The sequence below is a fragment of the Callorhinchus milii genome, unplaced genomic scaffold (assembly GCF_018977255.1).
Source record: "Callorhinchus milii isolate IMCB2004 unplaced genomic scaffold, IMCB_Cmil_1.0 Scaffold5, whole genome shotgun sequence".
Classification (NCBI taxonomy): domain Eukaryota; kingdom Metazoa; phylum Chordata; class Chondrichthyes; order Chimaeriformes; family Callorhinchidae; genus Callorhinchus; species Callorhinchus milii.
In genome coordinates this window covers 12,204,205-12,230,446 of record NW_024704746.1, presented here as the reverse complement: position 1 = coordinate 12,230,446, position 26,242 = coordinate 12,204,205, and the positions used below count along the sequence as shown (strand labels likewise).

General features: G+C 36.7%; 1 protein-coding gene across 1 annotated transcript in view; it reads left to right on the top strand.

Moving 5' to 3' along the window:
• The window catches only part of dennd1b (DENN/MADD domain containing 1B), a 96,054-nt gene that overhangs the window by 65,165 nt on the left and 4,647 nt on the right, over window positions 1-26,242 (top strand). Inside the window, exons 14-21 of the mRNA XM_042334972.1 lie at window positions 4,014-4,115; window positions 6,069-6,159; window positions 6,630-6,670; window positions 7,382-7,450; window positions 7,952-8,008; window positions 9,773-9,892; window positions 24,621-24,685; window positions 25,851-26,067. Of these exons, the coding sequence (XP_042190906.1) occupies window positions 4,014-4,115; window positions 6,069-6,159; window positions 6,630-6,670; window positions 7,382-7,450; window positions 7,952-8,008; window positions 9,773-9,892; window positions 24,621-24,685; window positions 25,851-26,067 (762 nt within the window). The remainder of the gene's footprint in view (window positions 1-4,013; window positions 4,116-6,068; window positions 6,160-6,629; window positions 6,671-7,381; window positions 7,451-7,951; window positions 8,009-9,772; window positions 9,893-24,620; window positions 24,686-25,850; window positions 26,068-26,242) is intronic.

The window sequence follows — 26,242 nt, the reverse complement described above, 5'->3', positions numbered from 1 at the left end:
ACAATTGGTACAGGGAGAAGGGGATGTGTTTTATTGGCATCAGAGAGGAAATGTTGTTGCTTCTACCCAAAAAAACAAAATCTATGTATTAATGGTTGCATGGCTTTATTTTGTGTATTGTATTGCTGAACAATGACTTGCAACACATAAATGTGTAAGATCTATGATGCCAATATAGCATTTATACATCCTTTGAATTCTGAACTTGGTCTTGCAGCATCCAAACAACATGTGCAGCTATATTGTGGATATTAAATTATGAATTTTTTTTTTCCAAGGAGCTAAGTTTCAGTATTTGTGTTGAATGTGCTATATCAAAATGCAAGGATTATTATTATTATTATTGATTGCATTTGTGCATGTACCAGGAATGCTGGTATCAGCATTATCAGCATTGAATTTTCATTCTTTTCATCGACAACTGGTGTTGGAGAAACATTACAAACATCCAACTCTACTTTCAGCCTTCAAGTGTAGCATGTTAGTCTGTTCTTAAAATAATTTGGTATTTTTTCATTAATCTTATATGCTATATCTAGGTTTAGCATCAACCACCACTTCAGGCAACGAGCTCCACAATCTCGCTATGTGAAATAATTCCTCCTAAATTCTCTTTTAGATCTAGTCACAATCTGATAATTGTGGCCCTGGTAACGACTTTTTAATAAGTGTGGAACAACCTATTTATGCTAATATTAGCAAACTCTTTTATAATTTTAAAATCCTCTATTTGGTCCTCTTGTAAATGTCTCTCTTTCGAAAAAAGGCCGAACCTATCCAGCCTAACTTGCACAGTCCTTGAGATCTGGGAACTGAATTCTTCAAAAACAGCTAATGGCACCACAAATGTCTGTCCAGTTGAGATCAAGTACTGAGAAAAAATGCATATTTTTACCTGGACAGTGTTAATGCAACACCCATATTATTAATTACTTGTGCCAACTCGGTATTTCATTCCTTTTGCGTGAATTTGTGTGCTGATTAAAGTAATTTTCTAGGAAAAGCAAACTTTTTCCTCACTGATCATATTGCTCATGGGTCATGTGTAGCATGGGCCAGATAGAGCAAAGCTCTTTACCCAGCGTTTATACCTTAACTCCAACTTCAAGAGGACATCCTTTGAGATTGCTTGTTTGGTTCTAAATTGTGGGTAATTTTGACAAATCAAATGAATCAGTGCCTTAAAGCTTTTTAAACTTGTTTCATGTAGAGCTCTACAGCCATTAGTGAGAAGAAACTTTCATTCAAGCAGCCCAGCCTCGTTTATGTTGCATTCATAGGTTGAGGGGAAAGGACCACTGCATCACCTATTCCCCATAGTGCAATTCTATCAGAAATAATTATACACTTTATAAAGCCATGATTTACAAGGGTGTATGTTGAATGTGTTGCTGCATCATTCGTCTCTGTTCATAAAATAAAACAAGTCTACTCTACTGTGAGGTTTAATATGATGCCTGAGTTAGAAAAAGAAGAAAAAATAATTTATGGTGTTGTGCTTTTTAATTGTTGGATTCTATTTTGTGAATAATTTGATCGATGGTTTAGAGTTTATAGTGACAACATTCTACCAGTCCTCAATGGAAAAAGAAGTCATGTTTAATGGTTCTTGGCAGCAGTTATTCCCAGTGCTATTAACTGCCAGTGTTCTGAAACACAGCCAGAGAATGTATCCATTTGTATTGCAATGTTACAACATGTGAAGTTTCATCTCAGAAAGATTAAAGGATATTGTCCCAGTTCATATCACAGTTACACTTCAAACATGGAATTCCCATTTTGAGGGTCAAACTTTCAGATGTTTTAATATTGTGTTGTCCACACTTTGCATTTTTGATGTGTTTTTAAATAGAGGAGAAATTGGAAGTTTTTTTTTAAAACATCAAATAATTGAACTCCGTCCCTGTCCTTTCAGTTATTTTTTAATGCACCTGGTTACAACTGTACTGAAATGGGTTTCTGCTTAGAATTGTTTTAAGTTTCTAAACAGTGTTTTTTTGTGTGCCACTCAGATTTAACTCTTTAGACTCAGTCAACTGATATAAGCCAAGTGTTAATAATAAGATGTGAAGGGTGCTATACAAATATAATCTTGTTGTTTTTGTTGTAGTCGCAAAGCACTTCACAGGATATACTGTAAGGTGAATTGACTGCATACTTTTGTAGACAAAATGTGCGCAGCCAATTATTGAGTTATCAGTAATGTAAAATTTCTCAAAAATCTCCATCACTCATTGGTTTTGACTGCCAGCAACTTCAGATAGTTCCAGGCTCCCTGAACTAGCCATTTTTTTCAGATCACTGACATTAAAACAGTAATAAAGCAGATGTTAAAAGTATTTTTGCTACAAAATTAAACTTGTCGGGGGCTGGGGGCATAAGTAAAGCCTATTAACTTGTTCTTTTTCTTTGGTTGTATTTCCTCCTTTTTCAATTCACTCTCCTGTTTTTATTACATTTAATTTTTCTGTACTTCTGAGTGCCGACAGGATCCAGGTCTCATGAACTCATAGGATGGAATGAACAAGACGAGAATAGGCCCAAATCAACGTTTGTTGTTAATTCCCAGTGTATGTACAAACACTTCCACCCACTCTCCCCCAAAACAATATTTGGAATGATTTCTAACTCCCAAGAGTCCAAATATTGTCCTCTTGTATTTGCTTGGTGTATTCTGACTGTGCTGCAATGACTCATCATAATTCTCCTTTCTCCAGGCACAAGCTTAGAAAATATGCTCCAGAGTCTTTAGAGTTTCTTTTCCATTATCATTGACTGCCTGGCAGAACTATGTGCTTGTGTGACAATTTGACTTTGGTGCAATGTGAATAAATATTAAAGTTCACATTTTTTAATTATCTGATGAACTTGTCTTACATTTTGTCTCGTATGCCATTTAAATTGGCAGCTCAGTGACATTCAAAACTGTGTCCATTATCCAAATAGTGGTTTCATGTGAGAAGCTATTTTCACTGAGGATGTTTTTCATTTTCATTGATGTACACTAATTCATGAATGTAGACTATGAAGAATACATTTATTTTGTTTACCTATTTACAGGTCAGAGATGTCACATATTGCCTGACTGCACTTTGGTGTTGCAACTTAAGGTCAAGCCTGCTGATAAATACATTACTGGAAAAAATTCCTTTTTAGACATATATAATCAATGCATAAGTGCTCCATGTTTGACTGAAAGGATCTCACAGAGAGTAAAATTATTCTCTTTTTCATAAATTGTCAATCCACTATAGGAACTCACTTACACATAGATTAATAATACTGAGTAAAAAGATTAATGTTAACATAATTTGAAATCACAATTTACCAGTGTTTGTAATTTCAAATTGCGTTCATGTTTATCATTTTACTTTTGCTTTGAGCAAAATATTTGCTCAGTATGTTTTGGGGAAAGGAATGTTTGCAGTACTTTTTGTATTGTAACTGCTTCAGCTAGGATTGCTTTCTGCAGTGCAGCTCTGGCTTACAAGGTTAAGCACCTGTCTACGCCTCCATGTATGTTTGCTTTGGATTAGTACAGACCTGCCAAGCCTGTCACCTCAGAGACCATTCAGCCCACAGTTTGATAATATGCTGTGATGGGTCCTTTCGCTGTGGTGTAGAAGATGCAGTATTTATCATTAACATCACACTGCTTTCTGGTGTCAGTAACAAATAATTAATTCAGCACAACAGGTAGAAAGCCAGTCACGTCTTCAAACAACTTACTTATTCCTTACCCATTGATCTTCAGGCGCAATCAAAATTTTATTTTTCACTAGTTTATAGCCTTTAACACCTCCCAAAAAATGTCATACTTTGAATATGCACATTTTATAAATACAAGTTTGCATAAATGTGGAACTCCTACCATGTTGTTTAAACTACCAGTAGTTAACGAGCATCAGTGCAGTAAAAGCAAATTATAAGTTTAAGTACTGATATGTACTACACTTGTACTTGCTGGTGGTGTGATCTATTCACTTAAACTTATAGTTGTGGTTTAATTGCAGGGAGAACCCATCACATTTTGTGAAGAGAGCTACATTGCCCATCGTTCCAACACGATAAAACATTTCCTTCAAAATGCTGTTCAGCTTCAGCTCTTCAAACAGGTAAAGCCTCATTTATTTATTGCCTTTCTCAGATGACTGCAGCCATTATAAATTTATCCATTGGTTGAAAAAAGATTTTTTTAATTGAATAATCTGTTTCTGTGTGCAGTATTTTTTTTGAACTGATATAAATTGTGTATGATGATAAGGAGTAATCTGTGTAGACTTAAGGCACAAAAAGACTTCTTGAGTTCTCTGAATAATAGTGACCTGCAGATCAAACACATTTCAGCTCTCTGGAAGCTCAATTGCTCTTAAGTCATTTGACCTAACATGATATCCAGAAAAGTTGCCCATATCTGATCACAAGCTAAGTATTTTGGCCCACTCCCTTTATATAAGAATCTGTGCAGCAAGAATCCAAAATGCACGTTGTTATCTGCCTGGTTCATCATTTGCATCCCGTTGCTGCTGCCATTGTTATAATTTGCAGGAATTCCATTTGTTTCATTTCAATGGTTGTTGAATTGACATCCTTCATATTACCACTGACACCGCTATTTGCGTAGTCACTGATAGCACTTTATGGTCCAGTAAGCATCCAGCTTTTTTGACCTGTTCAGTGCGATGACACTTTATAAAATAAAAAAATCAAGTTTACATTGGTATTATAAGACTTAAGCTAAATATGTACAGCAAGCCCAATCTACTATTGTAATATGAGCTCTCATATTACAATAATGTAATGTGAAGTCCAGTAGCTCACTGATTAGAGCACTCGCCTCACAAGCAAAAAACCTGGGTTTGATTCCCGGCAGGGCAAAAGCTTAGGCAAGTTTCCTTACTCCACACGCCTGATGATAATCCCTCAAGAAAAAAAAGCAATAAATTGGTCACTTCAATCCATGACTGTTTGTGGGACACTGCTGTGCACAATTGGCTGCAACATTTTGCCCACAAATACAGTCAATTCACTTGAGACATCTCGAAGATGTGAAAAGCGCTATATCAAATACAAGGATTATTATATTATATATTATATAAGGTTAAAGTCTGTCACCTAAATGTCCTAAACACTGAAGTTCTTACCTTTATCTAAACAACAAATAGCAATAGTATTTATGGGAACTATTTTAATAACTCATCCATATTTACAAAATGAGAATATGATTTGTTTGATAGTGTCATCCCTGAAACATCTTTGTAAACCTTGTAAATCTATCCAATAATAATAATCCTCGCATTTGATAAAGTGCCTTAGCACGTCATTGAGATGTTTCAAAGTGCTTCACAGAATATACTATAAAGTGAATTGACTATTTTGTGAGCAAAATGCTACAATATATTTAAATCTTCAGAACGGTAGATCATAAATTGTATTGTATTTGGAAATTATGAATGAAGTATGGCCATGTACTTTAAAGGACTTCAATCCTTTGTATATAATTATTTTAACACATACAATTTAGAGAATACTACCTGTGAATAAATAAATAATATCAATGAAATGCTTGAAATTTTTGTGGGTATTTGCACCACTTTCTGTACCTGAGAAGTGTGCAATTAAAAAGCCACAATCATTGATGCCTATTATGTGTACGAAGCAATTTGTTTGTATGTCCCTCCAAAACATCTGCAGTAATCACAATAAATGAAGTGAAAATATTCTGAGGCATTCCTGCAGATGTAAAATGGCATCAGATTATTCTGTTTGTGCCAAATGTACTTTACAATGAAATATGTGCCATTAGCAGTTCGTAATAAATTGGACTTTATTGACTAAATGCCACTAGTTGTATATCTTAGGGCACAGTAATTTGATTGTCTGCAAAGTGTTATGCATGAAGATATACAATTATTATTTACTTGTGTTGTGAAGTATTGTATTCTTAGTGTTTTTAAATACTCTGAGAACATTACACACATTACACACCAATAAAAGGAAGATGCTTAAAGTGTTTCAAATTTAGTTTGACCTTTTCCAATGTGTTTCTTGTTCTTTTGTTGTCTTAGTTTATTGATGGTAGGTTGGAAAAGTTAAACACAGGAAGAGGATTTTCAGATCTTTTCGAAGAGGAGATAACTGCTGGAGGCTACAGTGGAGGTGAGAATACAGCTTTATACAATGCATTTGTTACCCCTCCTTTATCTTATTGTTGGTCTGTGGAAGAAACTCAATTGCTGCGATTTGCATTCATAAAACTTAACTGGTCCAAGAGTTAGAAAATGTAGTGATGCACATTTAGGAGAAAATGTTGACCACAAGCACACCTCAAGAGTTTTTTTTTAGGAGGTTTTTGAAGGCAGATGTAATGGTAGCTTAGGTGAAGTGTTTGAAATTGAAATTCTAGTGTAATTAATTTTCAGAAAATTATACTTTCATTTCTCTTGTGTGGGACATTACTGTGTGCAAATTAGCTGCTCGTTCTCTTACAAATACATGGTCACTATACTTCATACCAAAGACCTCTGAAGCACTTTAAGACGTCTCAAAATGCAAGGATTATTTTCTTTTTAATTTTTCAAAAAAGTAATTACAATGTTGCAATCCATTTCTTTGTGTTCTGTCTACAGGAAGTTCAAAATCATATCAACAGTGGATGCAAACAGTCAAGGTTAGAGCAATGTATAGATGTGAATGTATAGATTCTGTTCTCCATGTCTAGTTGTGAGAAGTAATCAGCGTCATATGTATTCTGCTAGCATTGTTTAGGACTAAACAATGAGAGAGTCAATAGAGATTCCATAACCAGAAATTGTTGTGGTACATAAACTCGCTTATTCTATACCAATGATATTAAAATTTTAAAAAATCAAACGAAGCGGGACAGTGAAATTTGCTGGGATCACCAGTTACCCTTTCCAATTGAACTATCAAATATTAACGAAATCTTTGCAGTTTAGAAATGGTCATCAATGTGGTTGCATTCACAAAACGCAGATGATTGCCCAGAAGCCACTCTTACAGTGGGAGTGGGAGCTGGGATAGCTGAGTGGCAACACATTTGTGGAAATGGATGACATATCTCTGTGTGCGGAGAAGAATTTATTTTTAGACATGTTGACCTGATCACATGGTAACTGAGTGGGACAATTAACTTGACCTTTGTTGCAGATCTGCTTTACTTTAGTTTTTACTTGAACAATAAGTGGGCTGGGGTATTGTTTTGTAAGGAAAAGCCATGCATAACGAGGATAGTAAGATTATAAGGGATATGGAGAAAAGGGAAATTTAGATTAAACTAATTTCTTACAAAATGCTAGAAAAGGCTGAATGGCCTACTCCTCTTTCTGTGTTTTTTAAATCAAATACTGTTTGTTTGCAGAAAGGAGGAGCCCTTATAAATACTGTGATGACCAAAGCAAATCCCGCCATGAAAACAGTGTACAAATTTGTAAGTATATAAGTAAACTGTAACATATCAGGTTAAATGATGAATATATTCGGGTTTACGTGCTGTGCTACATATCCAGCTTTCAATTCCTTGGTTTAAAAATGTGACATTTTGTTCACTCTCACAAGTAAGACATCAGTATAGAATGTCCCCATATAATATTTGGAATCTTAATGAAATTCAGAAGAATATACTTAAAATCCTAATTCCTTGTTTTTGAGTTAGAAAACAGTAACTCAGTAATGACCACAATAACAAGTTACAGTAATTTAATAACTACTGTTTGCTTGTACAGTACTGTATATTCAGTATTTATGGTATTATTCTTAGCACAAGGTATTGTTGAATCGTATTGTTTCGATTGCAGTTATAGTATCATCATGAGTTCACAATATTATTTACTTCCTTGCAGCATTAAAGAAAACTTGCAACTATTTAATGACAGTATTGAAAACATATTTCTTATTTAAAAGAATATCCTATCAATATTTTTTCTTCAAGGCTAAGAACCATGCGAAGCTGGGAATCAAAGAAGTGAAGAGCATGTTAAAACAGAAGGTACGTACCACAACTGATATCATTGACATTATGTTTTTTGATTTCTTTGAACAATCTAAAACAAGAAAGTTGCAAGAGATATACATCACCCCCCGTACTGTCTCATGTGGTGTCCCTCAGGGCTCTGTCCTCGGTCCCCTCCTCTTCACCCTCTATATGCTCCCCCTCGGTGACATCATCCGCAGACATGGAGTTAACTTCCACATGTATGCGGATGACACCCAACTCTACCTTTCCTCCTCTACTCTCAACTCCACGACCACCGATGTCCTGACAGCCTGCCTGTCCGACATCGAGTCCTGGACGAGAGACAACTTTCTTCAGCTCAACGTGCGAAAAACCGAGGCCCTCCTGATTGGCTCACGTCAGCGCCTCCGCACCTCAGGCGCTGACACCATCAGCATCCAAGGCTGCACTCTCCACCTCTCAAAGCCAGTCAGGAACCTCGGCGTTTTGTTCGACCCTGAGCTGTCCTTTCTCCCTCACATCCGCACCACAACTGGCACCGCCTTCCATCACCTCCGGAACATCGCCAGACTACGGCATTACCTCACCCCTCACGCTGCTGAAACCCTGGTTCACGCCTTTGTCACCTCAAGGCTGGACTATGGGAACTCTCTCCTCGCCGGCCTTCCCGCCACCTCCCTCCACAAGCTGCAGGTCATTCAGAACTCTGCAGCTCGTGTACTGTCCCGCACCAGGCTTCGCGACCACATCACTCCCACCCTCGCTCGCCTCCACTGGCTCCCCATCCCCCAGAGGATTGATTTCAAGATCCTCATCCTCACCTACAAGGCCATTCACGGCCTTGCTCCCTCCTACCTCTCCAACCTACTATCCCCCTACCTACCTGCCCGTACCCTCCGTTCCTCTGGCTCTGGTCTGCTCCACGTCCCCGGCCCCAACCGCCCTACCATCGGTGGTCGGGCCTTCAGCCTCTCAGCCCCAGGCTCTGGAACTCCATCCCCAGTGCCTTCGCCTCGCTTCCTCCCTTTCCTCCTTCAAGGCCGGTCTCAAAACCTTTCTCTTTGACCGTGCCTTCAGCTCCCTCTCGACTCTCTTCCCCTCCTCGCTCCTTCCTTTCCCTCCCTCACCCTGACCATTTCCCCCCTCCTTGCTCCCTCCCTTCCTCCCCTCACCCTGACCATTTCCCCCCTCCTCGCTCCCTCCCTTCCTCCCCTCACCCTGACCATTTCCCCCTGCTCGGGTCATGACCCAACTGTGCAGCGCCTTGGGACGTCCTGACGTGAAAGGCGCTTTATAAATGGAATCTTGTTGTTGTTGTTGACTTGTGAAATTTGTTTAATCCTTTGTTCAGTAACATACATTTTTTATACCTGACCTTCAGGCTATCTTGATCTGTTATTATTTTACTTTGAGATTGAACAATCCTTTTCTTTGTTTGCATGTTTTATCATTGAGATGTTGATAACCCCAACTTTATGTGTATTTTGATAAAGGTGATTTTTTTGAATTTGCAGTTGGGAGCTGAAATAGTCAAACTTGACTGACCTGTGGTGCTGAAATAATTTTGGATTTGCAAGTAAATTTGTGTGCAAGCATCAGTAGACTGTTAAAAAAAAGAAAATATTTTCTCTTGTGTATTTATTTTGTGGGTCTGAAACCTTAGTGGGTTGATAGCAAGGGAGAAGGTGAATATTTTATTTTGCAGGAGCACAGGATGTAGGCTTTACACAACAAATGCAATTTATTTGCTGAATTCTGGAATAAGGTTAAACAATACTTGATACTTTCTTTGCACAGGAAACAAATGAGGAAGAAGATGACTCACTTTGCAGTGATGGTCTATCTCCGAATTTGCAAAGGAGATCAAACTCTGACCAGTTACAGAATCGATTCCCAGCCACAAAACGCAAAAACAAGGTAAAAACAGCCTTGTTGTAGGCATATCTATCTATAATTAGTTTTTCATTCAAATAACTGCAGAAACAATCATTTTGTTCTTATGTTTCTATTCAGTTTCAAACCTTCATTCTTCAATTTCCATAGAGCTGGTTAGCATTAGTAATGTTGCAAGGTAAACAAAGGAATCATTTTCAATTTTGGCACAATCTTCCATTTCACGTAACTGTGATCAAAATTCTACCCCAAAGGTATCATGAGACAGGGTGCATAAAATTTGAACAACTAGTATTTCATGGAGGCAGTCGCAACCAATGGTAAATTAAATTGAAATTTGAATCATCAAATCGTACTGTAGAAATGTTTTACCTAAACAATTCCTTGATCATTTTACAGCCTATGACAACAGTTTAGCGGAAGTTTCTATCTCATTGTAAGCTATTAAGAAAAAATTGTTCTCCATTTGTCCAAAATGAAATTGATTTGTTTAGTAGTCTCTCCCATTCCTGTGGTCCTGGTAATTTTATGAATCCCGATTCGTATAATAGAGGATTCATCTATCTGCTGTAGTGGCACATTTTTAAGGTTACGAAGATGAGGTTTGCAGAGTAGTTGAGAAACACTGACACCATCTTTTTTCACAAAAAATGAGGGGAAAGAGATCAGACTGATACACTAAAAGTGAAAGCTTTGCTCAAGTGAATTGAATTTGTTTGTAATGATTGTTTTGTAAAGTTTTCATTCTATATATTTCGTCAATTGAATAATGTTGAGGTAACATTTTTAGCACGTTTCTTTAGTCTGCTTTATTTTATGTAAAGGATGTATTTTAGGCATAAAAAAGAAAATCACAATAACATTAAAATTTAAGAAAATATTCACAACAATTAATTTTCAGACTTAAAATGATTTTGGTTGACCTCGGATTAGAATTTCAATTTACTTGTTTTGTATCTGAAATATTTTCCATTGCCTGCCTTGAAATAAATTCAATGATTGTCGTAAACTGTTGAAAAATCAATTTTTGCCTGGAACAAAAATATATTCTATTGGATGGTAGTGGATTTCTTCCCCCTCCCCTCCCCCCTCCCTTCCCCTCAAGGAATGACATTTTGCGCATAATCAATCTATTTGACTTCTGCATTGTAATTTTTGCCTTTCGAGAGCTAGAGAATTTCAATAAGCAGTCAGTTATATTGCAGCTGGGAAAAGCAACATTGAGTTTAGATATTTGTTGAATATTTTGATTGTTAAGGTTTTGTTATTGCTCCAGAATGAATAGATACTTTCTAAAATAGTAGAAATCAAACTGAATTCTGTCTGCTGCATCTGTAACCTATTCATTCTTCCGTAACATTTTAATTATCTGCAAAACAAAACAGAGTTTGTTTTGTTCATATGATCCGCATTCTTAATAGACTCTGTATCATTTGCGGTGACAGTTGTCATGAGCTTTGTGACTCTTCAAACATGGACCAGGCGCATGGTCTGCAAAAACAATCTTGATACTTATTAAAGGAATATAATATAATACAATAATAATCCTTGCATTTGATTTCGCGCTTTTCACATCTTCGAGACGTCTCAAAGCGCTTCACAGAATATGCTGTAAAGTGAATTGATTGTATATTTGTGGGCGAAACGCGGCAGCCAATTGGGCACAGTAGTGTCCCACAAACAGTCGTGGATTGAAAATGACCAATTTATTATTGTTTTTTGTTTTGGAGGGATTATTATTAGGCTCTGTGCGAGTAAGGAAACTTGCCCAAGGTTTCGCCCTGCCTGGAATTGAACCCAGGTGTCTCGCTTGCAAAGCGAGTGCTCTCACCACTGAGCTAAAGGACTCCAATTTATAGAACATTCTATAATGAGCTTCAGTGCTATTCGGTGATGTCCTTTTTTTTAAGGGATAAAAAAATTCCTATTTCTTTCCAGAAAAAAAATTAAATAACACACATAGCTTGCAGGCACGAATTTTGTATAATTTTCCAGATTTACAAAGGTTAAGACAATTGAGGCATATCATCATCCACCTAACCCCAATGCTCTCAGCCACTTGTCCACAAACCTCACTTTACTGCACTGTCGTCAGAGGAGTGTGTCTCACCCCAAAAGTATTACATTTACCTGTTCCTCCTCTGAAAAAAGCTTAATATAGGAAATCCCTGACATCCCTGTAAACTGGACAAGCATTCCACATCTGACATCTGATAACGTGGATCAGCTTGAACTGTAAAACTGATGCTGTGACTTTATGACAAGGATTTTAACTTGTGCATAGTTGCATTCTTAGTGTTTGCGCACTGAAACCAAGTTGGAATTTTTTCAGTGTTTAAACCATTATTTAGTTTGTCCGTTTATGGAGATCTATTACAGATGCACGTTTAATAGAAAGAAGATGTGCAGATAGACCATCATGTATATGGAGTGGGCGGAGGAGAAGGGTTGGCAGTATTTGTCTAGGGAAGAAAAAAGGGCTGGCACTCCTCGGGGCAAGAAAAAGAGAATTGTGTATGGAGGGAGAAAAATGCTTGCACTGTTTGGAGGAGGGGAGTGGCATTCCAAAATGCTTTTATAATTTTTTTTCTTGCTTGCAACATGTTGGTTAACTTGGTGAAATGTGAGATAATAAAATAAAAATTGGATAGCAAAGATCTTAAAAATACATCTATTTCTTAAATATAAAATTTGAGGTTCGGACTTTCCCTAAACATTTTTGTTCATGTTCAAGCTCTCTGTTGTGATAACATCTTTTGCATAACTAAATTCTGCCATCTTGTGGTCAAATATGTCAGTTTGTTCATGAATATGGAAGCAGGCAAAACCTGCTTTTCCAGGTCAAAAGAAGTTCTGGAGATTTATACAGCAGAGAGTAAAAAGGGTCATTGGACTATTGATAGCCATTTTATTTGTTTGCATATTGCATTATTAAATACATCACTCTTAGCCCATTATAACCTTCACAAGTGAAGGAGAGTACACTTGTTACTTTTAGAAATAAGGAAACAAACAGCTCCTCACTTGACCAGAACGTTGCATCTTTCAACACATTCCCCAGTATGAATCTTGTCACCACAACACTAGAGAGTTGTAAAGGACTCCGAGGAGGCAACCAAGATATTACAATGTTAATTTGGCAGGTTATAAATCTGATCTGATCATTGGTAAAAGAAATTTAATGTGGGCAAATGTAAATTATAAATACTGAAAATTGGAATCTCTGGTCATCCCATATGCTTCCAATATTTAGCAATTTACAGAACAAAGGGTTCTTTCACTACAATAAATTTACAGTTGGATTATTTGAGGCATCAGCATTTAATCCACATAGATTGAATCAGCAGCCCTTCCTTTGGGTAACTTTGGGTTGAATGAGTTTTGAAAGGTTCGACACCGTTTCTAAGAGTCCAAAGCAATAAAGCTCCCTGAAAATTGGCATAGACATTTAGAGAATTGTCAATGTATCATTTCTCATTCCCTTCCCTGTGCTCTTTACATCAAAGAAAAATGTTTATTAAAAATATTTCAAACTACGCTGTAAATTTTGAATAAATTCACACCATTGCCTTTACTTTTCTCATTGTGGCAGCAGCAGTTCAGTATTGGTGCATGCCACCTGCAGTGTTGTGCATCTGATAACAAACTAATTGCCATAATTTAAACAGAAGTGTTGTGTTAAATAGAGTATTAGCACGTTAATCTGCTGAATAACTCTTAAAACGTAGTGATACTGTGCAACTTTTTCTTGTAACAATCAGTTACATTCCGCAGGTTGCCATTTTCTGATAATGTGCATGTTTAGCATTTTCATCTAGTTATCAAAATTGATGTAATCTCTGGTAAGAGGTTAGAAAGAACAGGAGAGGTTAGCAAAGAGAAAGGAATGGATCTTTAAAAAATCAACTTAACCTTCCAGAAGTGATAGCAATTTGGAGTAAGAAGATTAACCAGATTATTTTTCCTTTTACTAATCCTAGTACAAAAGTTCTAAGGCCAAATTGTGCACACCTTCTTCTCTGACTTACCTCTGAGTCAGAAAATTTGGATTCCAGTCCCACATTGGGACTTTGAACTCATAAGAGTCTAAGATGACACTCCAATATAGAGCTGTGGTGTGTTTTGTTGGGAATTCTGTCCTTGGATAAGACATTAAATCGAGGCCCCTATTCAAGTGGATGCTAAAGATCCCAAAGTGAAAAGAGAAGGGAGTTTTGTCCTGTGTCCTGGTCAACAATCCCCCAGATAAAATTGTTCATTCACTTTATGGCTGTATGTGGAACACTGCTGTGCACAACTTGAGTGCCACGTTTTCCTGCAAATAGACAGTCACTACACTTGCAATATATCCCCTGATGTGCTTTGAGATTACCTCCTGACGTGAATGGCACTATATCAAATGTAAGTATTATGATTGTGCAGATCTTAATTTTTTTAAATATGTTTTAACAGTGAGTACTCATCACATCTTGAAGGAAAACTGTTGAGGGACAACTGAGCAGAACAATATGACTTCCTCACATTAACACCATAGAAACTGTCATTAGCCCCATAGAGATTGCTATTAACCCAAGGTGCTTCAAATTTTCATTTTAACTACCAATTGACAGAAGGCATATGTGAGCGTGGGCGATACTGTTTTTTTTCTGTGGTGACACCATTTTCCTTCATGTCTTCCTTTGCTAAACTGCAGGGTAAACTGGCTGGCGGTAGGCAGAGTGAGACCTAGGTGTCAGTCCCCGCCAATCTCCTGCTGTTGATAGAATGCATGGAGAAGTTATTACTTGCACCTAAGATGAATATGTCAGTTGTTCAAAAAGTTTGTAACCTCTTCTGGTTTTAAAACTAATTTCATCTCTTTCTCCATTCTGGGGATGCAGTGGCATCTATTTTTAATGCATAATCTGAAATTATTTCCTCCCTGAAATTTCAAGTGCTCTTGAAATATATTTAAATTGCATCACGACTTGGCAGAGTGGAACTGTTTTATGCTGCCAAATGAAATGGGTAAAGCGTAGCTTTGAAGCACTGAGAGGCATAGTCTGTCAGTATGGGTGCTGATGCACTGGAAAGAACAGAGTTTACCCCCTGGGGTTATTTGCAGTCATTATCCGACATGAGTATGGAATAATGATGTATTCCATATCAGCCTGCCTCTTCAGCACGATTCTAAATATCAGATTTACGCTGAGTATTGTGCCAGCAATAATCCAATTACTTGGTTCAAAATTTAAATTTTTCCTCATTTCCATGAATTATGACTATCCAATTAGTCCTTTAAAATGGGATACCCAAATATTCAGTAACAAATGAGGGATTCCTGTTTTAGATTTTAATGTGTTGCTTTCTGTTTGACTGATTTAATCATCCAGTCAACTACAGAAAGCTAAAAATATGAGTGCTTAAACATTTGTTAATGTGGTGGCTCCTGAGGCTATAATATTGCTGTTGATCTATTAAGTTTCATTAATTATATCTTTATAAATGTATTTTCCAAAGTTATCGCAATCCCTAACTTGGATTGTTCTGTTAAGAGTGGTCCCAGTTCTTATAAAATTGATATTCAGGATCTTCCCAATTTAGGTTTGTCCTCAGTTTAAATATAAGAGTAGAGGTTAAGATACAGTCTTGACCTATAACTGTCCCCCCCTCTTTGCTTCTGTTGTTTTATTGAATTAATTGCACTGGACCAGGATGAGTCTGTTTATCCTGGAGAACGAATACGTTTATTCTTTCAGTTTTAACTGCTCCCAGGTTAAGTATTGTATAGGCAATACATTACAATTTGCATTTACATAAACTTAATATGAAATATAAGGCCAAAGACCTTCACAGGATCTACTATAAAGTATAACGACTGTGTATTTCGCAAGTGAAACCACCTTGGGACGTCCTCCTGATACTATACAAATATAATTTGTTGTTGTTAAAAGTAGCAGGCAATTTGTGCAGAGCAATGTTCCAAAACTAACCATGAAGTGAATGTCCAATTTTATTTGTGAGATTGTTGGCCTGGACACTGGGAGAAACTCTCGTCTGTTTTTGAATAATGCCATGTGAATAGGCAAATGGGATCTTGCTTTAATACCTTACCTGAAAGACAGTACATTCAACAGACAGCACTTTATTAGAGTGTCAGAGTGGACTGTGACTTCAAAGTCCTGCCACGGAGCGTAAACCTACAGTGTTAGTGTAGACTACTGCTTATAAAATTTGCTGGAATGGATATTTTGGGGGGAACTTTTTTTTCTCCAAAATATGTCCTCCATACTTGCAAAATGATCATTGAAACAAACCACCAAAGGCTTTGTGAGGAGAAATTATGCATTTTTAATCCCTCACAACCTTGTTTTTTGGCAACATTTTCTAATCACATTAGCACAATTTAAAATTTGAATTGTTCTTGGTGGAAACAGATTTATTCCTTCATAATGCTTAGCATTTTTTCTAGTTTCTGCAGCCATTTTGTAAACCAACTACATACAGAAAAATGCCAGCTTTGTCAGAAATGGACAAGGTTTATCCTGCCTCCAAAGGGACTGTTTCCATGATTGATCAAGATGCACGTTATAGTACTAAAGTTATTTTCCTTTTTGATGTCTGACAGAAATATAAAGCTTATATAAACTTTGGGGAAATAAAACAGTGGGGGACTATGCATCAGGCATGCCCCGTCAGTAATGCTCTGTTCAGCACTGCTCACAGCAGCACATCTACAACACCATATTGGATGTCACATTGTCTCTTAGAACATTGGACTGTGATCATCCAGAAAGAACCGTGCCCTGCACATTTCAATAGATGATTCAGACTTTTTGCTCCCGATGCATCAATATTTGTGAAAGCCATGGGAGCCATCGATTTTTCTTTCAAAGATCTTCCAGTGGAATCTGGGGTTTTTAACACTGATATAGTACTTGTCTTTATTTGTCATTAACTGGGAGAAATTAATTTCTTGTTGTTGTAATAACAAAATTGAACAAGGGTCTTTTATTTCTTTACTACATGTAGTATTGCAGGGTTCTCCAACTCAAAGTCTTACATTTTTTATCAAAAACGAGAAAAAAAGACTGACTGTCTGACATGATGAATTTGTGACTGAATGTTGACACCTTTTGCAACTCATATGAAGCTTGTAGTGACTGTTTATTTTGTTGGTGAATGCAGCAGCCAATTTATGCACAACAGTGTCCAGCCATGAAGTGAATGACTAAATACGAAGCTTGTCTGCCACGACACCAGCAGAAATTCCTTGTCTTTTCAAATAGTGCCACCGGATCTTCAACGTCCATCTAAATTGGTTTAATATATCTTCCAAAGGATGGTATCTCTGACCAAACAACACTTCTCCAGTACTGTGTTCAAGTGTCAGTCTTGACGGTTCAAAAACCGATGTAGGGCTTGAACCCACAACCATCTGACACGGAGGCTTGAGTGCTACCAACTGACCAGGCTGTCACTTATTCTATGAAAGAAAAATTCAAACAAACTACAACTTTATAGATGCCCCGATTTTTTTTATTGTTTACAAATTAACATCAACCTGTAATATTTTGATTATTCTTCCTGCACCATCCAATTGCAGCATTATAAGCTGGCACTTCATCATTGACATGCCTAATATCTGCAAGCTGCTAATGGGTGGCTCCTTGATGTGTAATGCAACTTTAAACTGTGGCTCACCTTCATATGTGTCTCAATACAATTGAGCCTGCCAACTTGCACCATACTGAGCATTCTGGCTTAGGTCGACCTAAGATTGCTGAATTCTTTCTTATTAGAAATGCACTACAATCATAGTCTGTGGCTACAGTGGCTAGAAAAACATTCCTACCAGACCAGAAAGATAGTTTGCAAAATACACCCTTTGACCATTATATTGGTTTTGCTAATTTAAGATGTGAAGGTAGTTAATTTTAGTTTCCATCAATTAGGTCTGGTAAATTCTGGTTACATAAAAAATTCAAAAATATATTCTTTATATCAGTATCAACTGCTCATTGTGCTCACAGTTAATAAAAATGGGATTCCCAACATCTTGTAACTTGTTTTGTGTCCTGCATAACATGCGTTGTCCTCCAGTAAAAGATTTCTACAAGCACAATTTTTTTTTGGGCCAATAACCAATTATTTTTTAATGAAGTCATCCAATCTCATATAATTCCACATGTCTCTCAATACAGAAGAAAGAAGTCTGGCACTGGAATGAAAAAGTACACATTGGTCTCAAATTCAGTATCTAAACGCAAAGCCAAAATATCTGTTACCTCTGTCTCACAATTTATTTGGCTCCCTCAAGGTTGCTATGTTTGGCAGAGCAGAGCCAGCATCCACAAAAACAATGTTTCTTCCAATACGAGTTGTGTGTGTCTTGCATGTTGAGAAAAACATACAATTTCTACACCACACAAATGTGGTAGAGACTGAGCACCAAACCACAGTGTGATGTGAGCGATGCTACATTTGCTGAAGTGAATTTTAGCTGGAACTGAATTGTTCTTGCCACCCAACTCAGGCATAATGTGGGTGAAATCTTTGTGCTCCCCATGTGAGATCAGGTCATCTTGTGGACAAAATGCCAACTTTGAATGAAATCCGTTCACAGATCAGAACAAAAGTTAAATGCAGTAATCATTACTGGTGTAAAAGAACACAAATCTAGATTTCTGGACGGGTTCCTTGTTCTTTTACATAAGATTAATACCCTCAGTTAAATGATACAAAGTTGGATGTAATTGTTGCAGACAACTTAAAGAGAGACGCACTTCACTGGTCCATTCATTTATTTAACTCAATGTCTTTTCAGGTAGTTTCACAGTTTTTTCTCAGTGTTCCATATCCAGTTGAAACCGATAAACGTCCCTGTGGGAAAGCATATGGACATAGATATTAGGTGAGAACAGGAACCCACTCAGCTTTGTGATATTCTGTTTTCTGTTTAAACAGCCTGAAAAATGACTTTTTGGGATGATTAACAAAATTACTGCTGGTGGTTGTGTAACCATATCCAGGCATGATTCAATACCTTTAGGAGAGGGGGAGAAAAAAAAGAAACAATGCTAAGCTTGTAAAAGATTTAAAGCTAACGTTTCATTTCAGCGAAATTCATGATTTTTCACAAAAACAAAAACTAGAATTGTTTTTTCGTGTTAGAAGTTCCAGAGCATCTGTAATTAAATGGATTTGAAAAAGTAAGTCCAGAATAATATTTAGAATGCACCAAGGCAGTAGATCAAGAGGGCGTAGGTTTAGAGTTACGAAGGGTAATTTCAGGATATATACCAGTAAGTCACTCTTTACCCAGAGGTTAATTAATGACTTTGACAGGTTGCTTGGAGGCATGCTTGCAACCAAGGCACTACAAAAAAGCTGCTAGATGATGTCATGCTAGGATGGTGGGAAGGGTGTGACTATGAGTTTCATTAACATTAGCTGATGTCTTGAATTGCAGAGCAATGATCTGACGTGATTTAGAAAATACAAATGAAGCATTGTCGGAGCAGCTATACTTGTTCACATGATTGTAATGAAAAAGTACTGCGTAGCAATAATCCTTTCCCTGCAAACCCTGTAACATTCCCTTTTTGGAATATGTGTAATCCAGATTACCTACCATTTACTTTTATTATATATTTCAAGTTTTGTCAAAAAATTTAAATACTTAATATTTTTCTGATATCTTCTTTGACAATTAAGATCATGTAAAAAGGCATTGACTAAGCATCAGTGTAGTTGTGATGCCTGTGTTCAAGTTAAATACTTGCAAAACTATTATTTCTTCAAAGAAAACTAAAGATGAATAGGCTTTAATATTATTTAATATTCAATCCTTGTGTTCTATGAATTGTGATGATATACATTGACGGGGGGAGGGGACAAATCGAGTTTTTAAATTGAACTGGTTAAGTTCTGTTGTCAAGAAACTGAACTGAAGCTGGTATTTTAAAAGAAAAGTAGACTGCATTTTGGTTAACATTATGCAGCACATGACAAATCTATGTTGAACATGTGCAGCATGTTGGAAGATCGTATAATACAATAATTTGCAGCCTTTTTTTCTTTCACTACAGAAATATAAACACTGCATTTAATAATTTATGCCATGTTTATACTGCACACCATTGCTTCCAGCAGTAGAATGATCCAGAGAAGAAGATATGATTTCTGTTTCCTGATCAAAAATTACTTTTAGCAGCGGTTAACTTTCACTATCACGTGACCAGCTCTTGAAAAACATGAAAAGTGTTAAGAATAGCTCAGTGGTCCACCAAAAGACTTTTAAACAATCTTTCTAACATTTTAAAAGTTTTTAATATTGCAGCCCATTCACCAATTTCTATTTGGGGACCATATCGGTGCTTGGAAAGAAATTGGTTTTTCGAACTTCATAAAAAAAACCATATTGAATTGACCCTAACTGTGACCCTAACGTTTTATTGCAAATGGACCCTGCTTTAAGGTGCAACCTTATGCTGGTTTACTTATAAGGTTAGTGTTCTGTGGATCTGGTTGGTTGGGGCTCAGTATACAAAAAGTGACGTCAGTTACCCGATGACCCAGGATTTAGCCAAATTTTAGCATGGGAAGCCAGCCAGCTTCCTGCAAGCATCTGCCATTTGCTGACAGGCAGGCACTCATCATTTCCCGTTATAAGGCAGATTGAAATTTTACAGATCCCTTCTACTGCCTTATAATGGTACTGTATTGTCTGTTTTGATTTTGGTGTGTGTTGTTAATTCATAAGAAAGCATGGTGTGTTACTCATCTGTGCGTGAACTCAAATCAATGTACTATATCAAATAGTAAAACCAAAACAAATTGTTTCCCTGCTCCTTGCCCATACCTACAAATTAATGATTCTGTGCAGCAACTAAGGAGAAAGATTCCAGCCCTTTGGTGTGTGTGCTTTTGTATTTGTGTGCCATTGCTGTCTATAATTGCTTGAGTTAGCTGGTTTGGTATTTCTTAACTAGAACATTTCCCATAACAGATGGCCAGCCTTAGGCTAAATAAGGGATTATAGAAGACATTTTGGAAGAACAGTGAATTTTAGCATCTTAATTCTCAACTCCTGTTAATTTATGTTGAGCATAGGTGAATGAAAGTTATTTTTAAATGTTTCAGCAGTCTGACCGAGTACGTATTTCACCTATTGACGTTCTCATTAAATTATTGAGAATATCTTGTTTTTTTGTCTCTGGATACAAGTGGGACATTAGGCATGCAACAACATGCACGCAGTATTGTCTTAATCGTTGTGCAATCTAGTTATTACGGAAATGCCTGAACTTCTTATATGATAGCCTAAAGATAAGCTGTACATATACAACATTCTGTCATTAAAGGCACTAAGTTTCAAGCAAATATTCATTAATGATGCTTTTTGTTTTCTGATTCATTTTATAATATATTGACCTCTTATTTTTGCAAGAATTATTAGATTTACTGTTTTGCCCAGTTGCCTCAATTAGAACAAAAATGATTTTTTTAATTGTACCCGATGAGATTTAAAGGTTTTTTGGGAGGGTGTCCAGCATATGTGCCATGGTGATGGAGGAGCAAAACCTGGCCACTTCCCTGTTAATTCACTGGTGGAAGCATGAAGCCAAAGTTTCAATTCCCTATCCCACAAAAGAATTCTATTACATCGGGCATCTGAGCAATTGGTTACAGACTACGCTAATTCATTTGAAAGCAGACTGTCTGTTCACTGTCTTTATAAGGGTATGGGATGTTTCTTGTGGTGACTTAGAAAAAAGGGGAAAGAGGAAAAATACAAACTTAATACAAACAAAATAGTAGAGAGGAGTCTTGTACTTGCTGACTATTAGCATTCATTTAAAGTGAAAAGGTGCTTTCACAACTAAATAATAAGTTGTAAGTGAGGGAACCTTGTGTAAAATAAAACCGCAATATAAAGCATGTCATTGGTGTGCACCCTGGCATTATGTACCTCCAAAGAACCCTCAGCCATGCTTTTTTATCATTGCTAATGGGTCTGAAAATTGATCTGTGGTCACTAATTGGGAAAGCAAACTAAAATGATGCTCTGTTTCTTTAGTGATATCAGCCAGAATGTCCATAAGAGAATTCCCTCTATGTACCTTAAAAATAACTGCAAACAGCAGGAAACTGAGTTTATTTGCATTTATTTTTGCAAGTATTTGACAAGTTCTGCCGGTGCATATATTTTATCCAGGGATTTTGAAAGATTTATGACCGCAGTGTCAGCAATTAATACAATATTTTGAGACTGGCAATCAGAGCTCCCTATAATCACCTTCATTATGACTTCTGCTTACCAGTGTAAGGCACCGCATTTTTTTTAAAAATGTGTGCTGTTGCCATGTTATGAAAGCCATATGCATGTTAACCCTTTCTTGCTTACTGCTGCAGGGTTTCTATGAGGTACTTTTTTATTCGTTCTGCTGTTACAAAAATAGTCATTAAAACAATTCTGTCTGAAACAAAATGGCTTATTAACACATGCAACCAGTCAGTTGTACTTACAACAAAATGTATAATGAAGTACATTAAAGCATGTTTTATCCAGTAGGATCAAAGAGCACTCATTACTGATAATAGCCTTTGTATTCAAACAAGTAGTTCAAACATTAACTATGGGTAATCATTAATACACTTCTTTTTTTTGCTCTTTTAGTGCAGATTGACAACAAAGACTCTTTTTATATAGTGCAAATATACTATTGGTTGCTGCTAGAAGATTACAGACAGTTTTCTGTGCAACTTCTGAGAATAATTATAAGAAACCTGTCATAACACTCTAAAATTAATGTTTGAACGACTAGAAGTTGCTCATTTTATGTGGAGAATGGTGATTTATGAAAATGACAGTCAAACTGAATAACATTATGAATAATCTTCTAGCAGGGAGAGTGAATTAGTTTGCTTTTATTTTAAACTCCAGCTTTCTTTAATTGTCTCCCATTCCACCTATTCCACCTGAAAATGGTGATTCACACTGTAGTGTGGATCAGTGGGTTTTAAAGATTCCCATCTGGCCGTTTTTAATTTCAGAGATTTGAGTGAGTGTCAACAAGCAATTTGACCATGGCGAGGGAAGGAAAACAACACAACAAAGATCCTTCTTTCATCTAACTTCCATATAGTTCATTGATAAGAATCAGGATTGGGAACCTTTATTACTCCTCTCCCTTCAGGGAACATTGAGGCCATTGCCATTCTGCTTGAGATCAACAAACTCAAATCCTGGGAACTTCTGTATGGTCTGTATGGTTCAGTTCCCCACCAGGCAATCCATTTGCCTACTGAGCCATTGGGGGAAGGGATGAGAAAAGAGACTGAGTAGCTCATTCTGTGGTTTCTCATCACTTGGTTTGTTTCAGACCCAAACAACTTGGTGCTTGTATCGCATCACTTAAATGAGTGTAGATGCCTAAAATTTATTTCACACCGGGTTTCTATTCTCAGATTTGCTTTGGAAAGGTGGCAGTGGTGGTTAGGCACTTTTCCTCAAAGAGTGAAGAAAATTAGAAAGACGTTTACCCCGTCAAGAAAATTAGAAAGATGTTTATTTATGCCTTCTCCCTTACCCCTCCCACCCCCCCTCCCCCCCATCTACATAGTGGCCAAATGTAGTGCAGCATTGGTAAAGGACTAACTGCCATGTTCTTGCATATGGTTGATTTGTTCTTTGGATGGATGAAGAAGGAGTCAGAAAGAATAATATCTTGGAATGCCAAAGGTATTTCCACTGAAGGTATGGACCAGGAGGGTGAGAAGCCAATTAGGGAGATGTATTTCTTGTGAGATGTAATAACATTGTGTTTTGTGAATTCATGGAAGTGCAGGTGCATTGCAGCAGTGGGAGCTCATGTGTAATGAAAATAAACCAGATGGAGAACTAATGTATTGTGTATCATTTTTTCTTCTTGAACAAACTATGGTACAAGTCTTAGATTGTGCATGGGCACAATATCTGGAAAAAATACTATTCTATTGTGGAATTGTGTGCTGATTCAGCAAAGATGTTGTTTCTGGCTTTTTCTGCCAGAACCATAGATGGAAATGTTTGTCTAATTGTGCACTCTATTCTTTTTATAACACACTTTCATCTTAAATGAATTCCGATAATAAAGAGCCTTCAAGGTAAAGGAAGACAAAACTGATGGCACAATGAAGATCTTTGTATTTATTTGTCCTTTATACTTGCCAATACTGATGAATAACAGGAAATGGCAATGGGGCATGGACAACTGCCAGTAAATATTCCTTAGAACTTCTGAATATCATTTAGCCTGCAATTGTATAAGGTGTCCAAAGCTGTTTTGGTATGCTTCATTTGTTTGGGCTGGTGTACATTTGATTAATACATTTATATTAATCTCTCTCTTGTATTGTCAAGAATTGGGGTAAAAATTTAAGCTATCAGAAGGTTGGTTTGAAACTAAATATTCACTCACACACTCTACATCTGTGCCTTATATAATGGCTTTATATTTCTTTGCCTACATATTCATAACTGATAAATATTGATGCAGGAAAAGAAAGTGCTTCATACCAGGGCTGCTTCTTGACAGATTCTCTCACATGAGAAATGTTATTGTAATTAAATTTTCACCTACATTTTTTTTGAACTTATTTTGTTTTTAAAACTGATGGGGAATGAAATGATCATGGTCAAAAGTTCTAAAACTTAGCACAAAGTCTTCCACAGCCATGATTAGTATTTCAAATAGTTTTGTACAGTTCATAATTGTATTTTTTTTAGGTTCGCCCTCAACATTCGCATGCTGGTAATCATGTAGAAGATGACGAGACTGACAGAGCAAGCAAGTAAGGAATCATTTGAATTGTTTTATTGTGTTCATTACTTCATATTCTTGGTGCCTCTTGGAAAAAAAAGTATATTTTTATTTTTTTAGCCTCAATTTAGCCTCCCAAGCAGCCCAAACTCAACACAAATCAAGATTTGAATCAGCGAGCTGAATAAGCTGAAGCTCCATCCATAGCCTCATTGGGGTTGTACACTTAAACTTATATACTACTACAGCTGGTGCAAACAAGCAGTGTCAGACTGCCTCCATGAGGTTGTCTCGCACAGCTTCTCTGCACAGATATTGGGCTCATTAAATCTGCAACTTGTGCCATCTGTAATTGATCCAGTGGAAACTCTGTACTTTGAGTAACTGGAGAGCTTTTTAACTGAAGACTTCAGCAAACATTTGTATTAGAGAATTAAGGTATCAGAATATTTCATTGTATTGTATGGAGTAATGCCAAATTGCCATTTATATTTAATTGTACAAAATCATTTCACATTGGAACTTAATGTTTGATGCAAACAGTTGTGTGTATTAATGTTCAGTCAGAATTGGTTGTAAAAAAAAATTAAGATTTTACAATGATTGTTTCTACCTTGGCAATTCATGTGCAAGACCTTGTTTAATTTCCTTCTGATAAGAGAATGGGTGTTATTGGTGTGCCAGTATCAAAAAAAAATGCATCAATGCTGACCTCTACTGGTTTGAAAATATCATACTGCATTTGTATTAGTACTGAATGTTTTCCTTAATATTGATTCTGAGTGGTCTTCTGTGTTAATAATCATTGACTATTTGGAAATTAATACTACAGTTTGGTTTCAGGTCATTCAGCCACTTTGAGATTCGTAAACCTTTCTACTGTTATGGCAGCATTAACAATTTACAGATAAGCGTTTTGTATCTATGCCACTAATTGGCACCAATACACAATTTCACTCAGGAAGGCTGCAGAGGAAAATGGAAACAACCACACTAATGCAGTGGAGCATCATTTTCCTGAGGTTAGGGAAATAGCACATTGTTGAAGCCAAGTGAATCTGACCATGCTATAAGAGAGCTTGATAGTGATGCTCACTGCTAAAACTGAAAGTGTTTTTGTTCACAGGGGTAGCATTTCTGATGTGTGCCTCTTTAAGTCCTTAATAAAATATCATTTTATTCTTCACATCTCTTAGGGTATCTTCAGAAGACAGTGGAGAAGTATCTGCATATATTGATGATAGTGATGATTCTGAACAGATGGATCTCGAGTCACAATATCCAGCCCAAATGGATCTACTCGGAGAAATTTTAGATACCCTCAGTACAACCAGCTCAGAACAAGGGAAGCTATACGCTGCAAAGAGCCTAGATTTCTTCAAATCGATGGATGATATCAATTATAAAGCTGGGGTAAGTGCTCTATTGCAGTTCTTGTCTGTTGGATACATACACAGTTAAACCTTCAAGAGCAATAGAATTGATATTCAGCTTTTATTTTAAATGTTCGAAGATGACACAATAATCGTTTTGCCTAAGAGATTTAAATGTTCACTTAATTGTAGGATTTAAGGTCTTCTCTATGTTT